Genomic DNA, 8,112 nt, shown 5'->3' with positions numbered 1-8,112 from the left:
TCCATGAAATAACGTAATTACTATCAAGTGGAAATGAGAATTTAAGTTTTATGTCAACAGTGTAGAAATAAATTAGTGTTTGCACAATATCAAGACGTGCATCACAGCATACAGGCAGGTGTGACGGTGAAATTGCATCAAGAAACTTTATTTCTTTTGCTGAAAACCATAACAATAACAGAACTAATAATCTTACATAAAAAACTTAAACCTCAGCAAAATCATGTAAGTGGATAATAAGACCTTAATTTATGTACTTCATCTCATCCCAGGAACATTTCTGTGAAAGTGGAAACTCATCACTGGAGAGTCCATTTCATGTTCCAGCCATCAAGTGAAAACAGGGCTAATTTTCAAAGTCATCAAAACTGTCATCAGAGTCCAAATGGATGCTGCTGTCAGTGTCCACAGAGACCACAGAGCTGAGGCTGCTATATATGGACACCATGCTGCCATCACTGTCGCTGCTCCTGCTACTATCATCATCGTGGATCACCATGACATCTGTAGTGTGAGCTGCTGGAAAACACAGAAAAGCAAAGTGAGTTTCTCTGCAAACATTTTAGGAAGCAGCTACATCCTTCTGAGCCACTTTCATGTCCTTAGCATGACATTACAGAGTGACCTATTTTTTGTTTTGTGTTTGCAAAAATATTTGCAGATAGATTCCCCGCAAAATCTGTCACTGTGGATGAGGTATTCCCTGGTGATAGCCAACCATTCCACGAGCATCTGGGATAGCGTACTTTATCTTTTATTTTGCATCTGCCGCTGTGCTCTGTGCTTTTAAACAAAAGACGTTTTTAATTTATTAAGTCAAACTACATTATGACTTTATTTGGAAATATACTTCTCTACTTCTAAAGGAAAACATGTATATGCGGTTAAAATGATGTGGATTGTCAGTGCAACTAACAGATGCTAATTTTCCATTTTTGTTTTGGTTCCACACTCATTTTCAGCACCATGATGTCTCAAATAAATAATTTAGTTTTACTGAATGCTCAACTCTCTTACATATTTCAACAAAGGAAATGATACAGAAAATAAAGACAGATGAAAATGTCTCCTTGTGCTGCCATCTTGTGTTTAAAACTGTTGCTTTTCTCCACATAAATTACATATCCTCACCCCATAGAATCCTATATGTATAAAAAATACAAGTCACCTCATGTGCTTTACTCTAAACACCTTGAAAACACACTTCTTTTACTGCTTAAAAAAACCTCTGAACAGCTTCAGTGCACTCTCTGACCTTCGTGTAGATGCACCGATCTGCTTTTTTGGAGTTCCAATCCAATATTTTTCTATACCATCCTGTTTATGTGAACATTATTGTGATTATGGTCATTATTAATCTTGTTATTGTGTAAGGTTTCATTAGGTTGTAGTAAACCATGCATCCCTTCTTAATAAGAGAGCAGCTAATGAACAAAATGAATCCAATTTAAAAGTTTTCTAAAATTATTTATAAGGAAAAACCCTTCTAAAGTATAAAGTACTAATGTCTGTAGTTGCTTCAAAATCTTAATAAAAACAAAAGTTTTTTTTTTATATTTAAGGTCCAAGATAATGTGGTGAAAGAGTACCTGAATAATCTGGGAACACTAGATAATCTGAGTGTTGCAGACAGATTGTGGTCTGCAGTATCGGGACTGTGCAAATTTTTATAATGCTCCAATTTTTATGTGCATTAGTGAAAATGTTGCAAACGCTGCGCTGTGAAATAAGCTCAACAAGCTGCAGCGTATGAGCAAAAACACCCAAGCTGGAGAATCCTACGTCTTCCTTCACCTTCTTCATGCAAGTTGCATTGTCACGCAGGATTGCAGCATTTTAGCTAGCAGATGTTTCCAGAATTTTCTCTGACAGATAGACACTGACTGGCCAGAATGATATATTGAAACAAATTTTCTGTGGGCTTATCCCTTCAGTTTTCACGTTGTCTGCTTGAGGTTTACCGCTCTGCTGGATGGCCTTAGGAGTGACTGCTGCACTATTTTCTCTTCCCTTCTTAGTTGAATGTTTAACCCCGGAAACCTTGGCTGCACACACGTTTCAAGTAGCCATCTTGCTTCTTTATGTTTCCCTTACATAATTTAGCCTCTTCCTGCTGAATGATCAGAGTGACTGTCTGTTATTGTGCACAGTGTACTAAATTCCCCAAAGTAATTTAAAGCTGTCCACTGACCTGATTGGACGATATTACGGCCACAAGCTTGCTCATCTGCAACAAGGAAAATTTACTTTAGAAGGTTTTGTTCACATGTTGAAGATGATTTTTATAACTTGGTGCCCCAAGTGTGCATATTTCTTTTTCTTATGAATATTAAAGCAAACATACAAAATTATAATAAAAGGGCAAAGATATAAGCATTTTTCAAGTTCCTGTTTAGAAAATAAGAAATGAATGATTTTGTGGATGTAGACAATTATGGGAATTTTATGGGAAACTTTCAGGTTTTTAGCTACTTGGCCTCAAACAATGACTAAGTTTTAGAGTAATTGTTTAAATGGGGCTTTAGGTCTTACTGGGTTAATGGCAAGGTTTTCAAACACTATAGTTATTACTACTGTAATAAATCTGAGCCAATTCTTTTGAAAACCTGCAAAAAAAGAAATGTAAATCAGACATGTTTCCACCAGTCCAACTTTTCCTTATCCTTAAAACCTTTAAAAGACCAATTAAAACAACAATAAAAACCTGGATAATGACAGCAATGTGCATCTCCAAATACATTTATTGTAGGACGGTAAGCAGAACGCACCTCTCACCTTTCCTTTCAGCGATGAGGGCCTGCCGCCTGGCCTTCATGTCCAGGCTCAGGTTTTCCACCATGCCGTCGATGCAGTTGTCCAGAGCCAGACAGCGGGTTTGGGACTGAATGGCTTGTCTGCAGATGGGACATTCATCCTTCTTTTTGCGCCACTGCTTGATGCAGTATTGGCAGAAGCTGTGAGCGCAGTTGAGGATAACTGCCTACCCAAAACAGATTGAAAAGCAAAGTTGATGTTAGAAGTCAGTTTTTTTTCTTTTTAAGATCCAACTTGCTCAACAAATTAAATCCAGCAGAAGAACCTTTATCTAATTAAAATTATTATTAGTTTATTTATCAAGGACAATGCAAAGAGACATAGGGGACATATAGAACCACTGATGTTTTGCCTATAGAGTATATAGCATTAAGCTAATGACAACTCTTGTTGCCCCTACCAATTGGTGCGTGTTCTGTCCTGTCTTCAGTTTGAGTTACAGATTGGGTTTTGTGTTGGGCTAGGTTTAGGTTATGTGTTCTGAATTGCTCACATTTAGTTTAATGGAACTGCTGCCTTTTGCTATTAAGTCACGCCAAGTTAAGAGCACCCTTTTGTTTGTTTAATTTGAGATGGTTTACTTGGTGTGTATAGTTTCTAATTTAACTTTTGTCTGTTTCTTTCAGCAGTCCCGCTAACCCCAACACTCGGATTTCAGTTAACTTCCTGTTTTATCCCCTTTAATTTTATTCCTCCACAATAAAATGACGTTTTCCACCTTCACAACTGTCTGCTTCTGTCCTTTATGTTACGTCCCTCTCATACCCCTAAGCTTGCCCCTGAACTGAGCCTACCTCGATGAACAGCTCTGAGCAGATGATGCACTGAAGTTCATTCTCCAGGACTTCAGTCACTTGTGTAACTACCTCCTCTTTTTGGGCCCTTGCCTTTTCCTTCTCTTCCTTTAACAATAGAAAAAAAATTTAAAAAGTGACAGCCCACAGCAGGTGAAAATGTGTAAAACAGCAACAATAAATTCCCTTTTACGATACCTTTGTCACCTCCAGTTCTTTGTTTTTGGCAGAGAGAATCTCCTCAAAGGCTTGTCGAGAGAGAGCAGGTTCTTCTATCTCTTGGTTCTGCAGAGGAAGTGGAAAACAGGTTCACTTATGTAAGTTAGCTTACTTTCAATTTATTTCTTGAAATAATTTTATGTTAACATAAGCTTTCTAAATGTAATATTTTAATAACACAGGCAGATATTGAAATTTTCTTTTAATAACACACTTTGTATACTTCTTACCTCTTGTAGCTGTTTTTTCATAAGTGCTTCCTTTTGCTCTGTTTTCTGCTCCTAAGTACATATATAGTCACATTTTAATTATATAAAACTTTTACGTCTGTGGTCATTTTTACAAATAGAGTATTCCTGAGATTATATGGGAATCATAACTTTTTTCAATAGCCTCTGGACAATTTATTGGTCTAATCCCTAAACATAACTTATCAAGATTGTAAGTGGTAAAGATGATTTTTGCTGTTCTCACATGCAGCTTTCCTTATCTTAAGGAAGTCTGCCGCTTAAAAAAAATCTATAGTTTATGATAGTGTTTAAAAAAACATTTTTGTGAATGTTCCATGATATTATTCATAAGACTCCACGCCACATATACGAGGGGAAATGCAAACAACTTCAAACTTCTGTGTGCCTCATGTGAGGGCAAAACGACTTCAAATTAAAACAGGAAGTTCATGACCTTAGCAGGTTAAAACTCGTAAGAGCCTTAATTCATTCAAACTACCTAGAAGCTTTTCTTTAGGTAACAAACCAGTTGGACTGATAATGATTTGCATGAGCGGATTATTTAAAAAACATCTTTCACTTTTGCTGTGCATATAAAAAAACTCTCCCTAAAAATTTGCACAAAAACTATCATTTACTCTAACTAACCCTGCAAGTAAAAACCTCTCACCTCTGTTTGCCTCTTTGATTCACTGAAAAGCTTCTTTAATGTCTCCGCCTCGTGCACACTGCTTTGGCGCATGTCCAGCTGACCCTGCAGCTTCTGGATCTGCTTCCCTCGAAGCAAGTCAGCCTGTTTGAGTTCAACCTCCGGAGATGCAATTTGCTTCTGGATGTACTCAACCTGGTCACTTAAAGTCTGAATGTTCTGGTTGTGTCTGTAACAATGCAACGCAAACAAATGTTATAGGCAGAACAAAATTAAACATATGTACATCACTGGTTGTACAAAGAAAAATAAAAAAGTTTTTTTAGTTGCAGGAGGAAAATTAACTTAATAATAATAATACACATACACACTGGTTTAATTTTTAAACTGTACTGAGTTACTAGGTTGTAAATTGGAAATGACTTAAAAGTATTTTGTGTGTTACTGGTGGAATTACTTTGCATCTGCAACACGTTTTGCTGGATGAGTACTTTGAGTAAGAGTTTACATGACAAATCGATTAATCAAATCAACATTTTGCTTAAATGCATCACTCCTGGGCCATTTAAGATGAAATATAATGTCTTAGTTGAACAAAGATGCTTTTTTAGGCAGCCCCATCACTGATCAACACACAACGGTTCAGTGGAGTCAATCTATCCAATGAAAGCATAAGAAATACAAATAGCTGTATTTTGAGTTTGATTGTAATGATTTTAGAGAAACTGTGGTTTACCTCTGCAGGTTGCCCAGGTCACTGGGCGAGCTGGACTCTGCTTCCTGGACATCTTTAATGGATGTGGTCTCTTGTGTGTGACTGAGCATCTGCTGGCATTTTACTGGGGAAACAGAGCTGGGCTTTGCAAAGGACTTGTCTGCAGAGGACCAGCGGTAAAGTTTGGGCTTTGAGGTGGAAGGCTCGACTTCTTCCACAGCCAGCTTCCTCTTACACTTTCTGGGTGTGTGGGGTCCTTTTGCAACCTCTCCAATCCCCTTTGTCAGGTAGCGTTTAATGTCTTGTAGCGACCGCTGGACAAGGATATAGTCAAATTCTACTCCAGATCCCGTTAGAGGAACTCCAAGTTGTATTGAGTCTCCAAGCCTCAGAAGATGGGCTTCATTGGGGGGTATGCGATTTCCATTAACCCACACACCATTGAGACTCTGAGAACGAGAGTAGGACTGTGTTTATTAGTTGCTGCTGACAATATCTAAACATAGCTTGGTTTTGACATAAGTTCAGCAAATTTGGATAAATTTAAGATAGTAATAAAGTCTTTGTCATAAATGTGTACAGACTTAAGGTATGAAATACTTCAGCTTGTTAGAAAGAATATATGAGAAGGATGTATGTTTCTGATGTACATGCAGTTCTCACCTAATGGCAGAGGGTCCATAAACATATTTGTGAACAACCAATTTTGTAAGCTATACAGCATCACAATCTAGACTAGCCAGTATCTGTAAAAAAAAAACTTATGTATGCTTTAGTAAGACACTGCAGTTAGGTATAGGTGATAAATCCATGCACTGAAAAGTCATTGCACATTATTATACAAAAAGGCTTCAATGTACCTACTTCTTTGAAAAATGGGTTTAAGTTTTAATAGTAAAAAGAAGAGCCTTTAAACTGCCAGCATCATATAAATACTGTCAGATATGACCAAGCTTCATTATATAATAAAAATCTCTTTTTTTCCATATTTTCCCAACAGAACACTTCACTGTTAGACTGCAGGTTTACTTGTTTCCAAAAGCAAATGGGAAGCAGAGTATTCACTTATCAGGCCATTTTCTTATGGAATAAGCTCAGTTAGGGTTTGGAAAGCAAACATCCTCTCTGCCTTTAAGATTAGGCCTAAATCTTTCCTTTTGGATAAATCTGGCTCAGCCGACCCTTAGCCATCTCTTTAGTTATACTGCTATACACTTAAACTGCTGTTAGACATCCCATGATTCACTGAGTATTTCCCTCCATTATTCTCCCTTTATCATTATAAATTAACAGTAAGGCAAATGGTCACCATTCCTGGTTCTGCTGGAGGTTTACTTTCTTGTTAAAAGGGAGTATTTTCCTTTTCTCTATCACCAGCCACCCGTACTTGCTCAGGGTAGGGGACTAAACTGAAGAGAAGATTAAATATATATATTAAAAAAAGATTAAATCTAATTTGTGGTTTTCCTTAGTAAGGCGATCATTTTAATGAATTGGCATACATGAGCTCATATTTTTAATTAGACTTATGTGGATCATATAATGAGTTTAACTGGATTATAATTGGACAGGAATTGTACAGAATTGAACCTTCTCTGTAAAAATGCCTTTATGACTTTGTTGTGAACTTGCTCTATACAAATAAAGCTAGAATAATTTAAAAGAGAACTGAACATATAAAAATAAGGTGTTAACCTTAGGCAACACACACACACACACATACATACATATATACATACACACACATACATATACAATAAAAATAAAGCCAACAACATAGGATCCAATAGGAAACAAATATTTTAGAATTCAATGAGTAAATTGGTCACCCTTGTGTCTGTCACTGTCCACTGGTCGTCTTCCCTTTGCTTGAAAATACAGTGCAGTCTGGAGATCATGAGAGGACACTTCTGAGAAATCAGCTGGTAGGTTACATTCACACCACGTCCAACAGTTATCTGAAAAGTCAAAAAATAACCTGATGATTAGCTATCTACTCTACTGCTCTTCAAACAGCTAACACAGCCAAATGACGTCTTATTGTTATTGTTAACCCAACGAACATCATTCAAATCATATCTGAATGATAAATATATAATTTGAGAAGTAACTTAATCTACAGCAAACTTGGACCAGGCTCGGAGTTAATTTAAGTTTAGCAAGTTAGCTAACATTAGCAAATTGTACCTCAGTGTTTTCGAACAAGCGAAGCCAGTCTGAATTTCTTCCAACTCTCATAAGACATAAAACCTCTGAGTCTGGACATTCATCCTCCTCAGCCGCACAGGAATCCGTCGTTACACTATCCATTTTATGTCATTGTGTTAAATGTTCAGTTCGACCCAAAACACCCCATCGTTGTTTTAGTCCTTCGTCACACAGCCTCTACAAGCTAGCGTTCTAGCATGGAAGGGAAGAAACCGGAAGTTGCTTTTTTCTTTTTTAACAAAACCTGGCAACAGCTAAAATTAGCTCCATCTGTATAGATAGATAGATAGATAGATAGATAGATAGATAGATAGATAGATAGATAGATAGATAGATAGTACTGACTAGGCTTTCCAACGGAATAAGATTTAATGTCAAGCATTGTTAAAGCAAAAATAATTCACCAAACCTCCTAATTTTCTATAAAAAAATTATTTTGAGATGTGCTGCTGTAGTTAAATTAAATATTAGCTAATATTTTTT

The 8,112-nt window shown here is 36.8% G+C and overlaps 1 protein-coding gene across 5 annotated transcripts; it reads right to left on the bottom strand.

Annotated features, from left to right (window-relative positions):
- Window positions 1-121: 121 nt before the first annotated feature.
- On the bottom strand, window positions 122-7,850 carry rnf8 (ring finger protein 8, E3 ubiquitin protein ligase). 5 transcript variants are annotated; one of them, XM_041976287.1, is made up of 10 exons: window positions 7,609-7,850; window positions 7,251-7,379; window positions 5,443-5,870; window positions 4,728-4,935; window positions 4,058-4,108; window positions 3,807-3,893; window positions 3,609-3,716; window positions 2,776-2,980; window positions 2,192-2,227; window positions 122-519 (listed from the first exon to the last, which is right to left on the bottom strand). In XM_041976287.1, the coding sequence occupies exons 1-10, from the start codon at window positions 7,729-7,731 to the stop codon at window positions 347-349; spliced, it is 1,548 nt and encodes a 515-aa protein (XP_041832221.1). In that variant the 5' UTR covers window positions 7,732-7,850; the 3' UTR covers window positions 122-346. The 5 variants fall into 5 exon arrangements, with proteins under 5 accessions (XP_041832221.1, XP_041832222.1, XP_041832225.1 ...); XM_041976288.1 differs by having other exon boundaries at window positions 122-516; XM_041976292.1 differs by having other exon boundaries at window positions 418-519; window positions 2,769-2,980.
- Between the last annotated feature and the right edge of the window lie 262 nt (window positions 7,851-8,112).

The sequence above is a fragment of the Melanotaenia boesemani genome, chromosome 22 (genome assembly GCF_017639745.1).
Source record: "Melanotaenia boesemani isolate fMelBoe1 chromosome 22, fMelBoe1.pri, whole genome shotgun sequence".
Classification (NCBI taxonomy): domain Eukaryota; kingdom Metazoa; phylum Chordata; class Actinopteri; order Atheriniformes; family Melanotaeniidae; genus Melanotaenia; species Melanotaenia boesemani.
The sequence above is the reverse complement of the archived record's forward strand: the minus strand, read 5'-3'. Positions and strand labels throughout refer to the sequence as shown.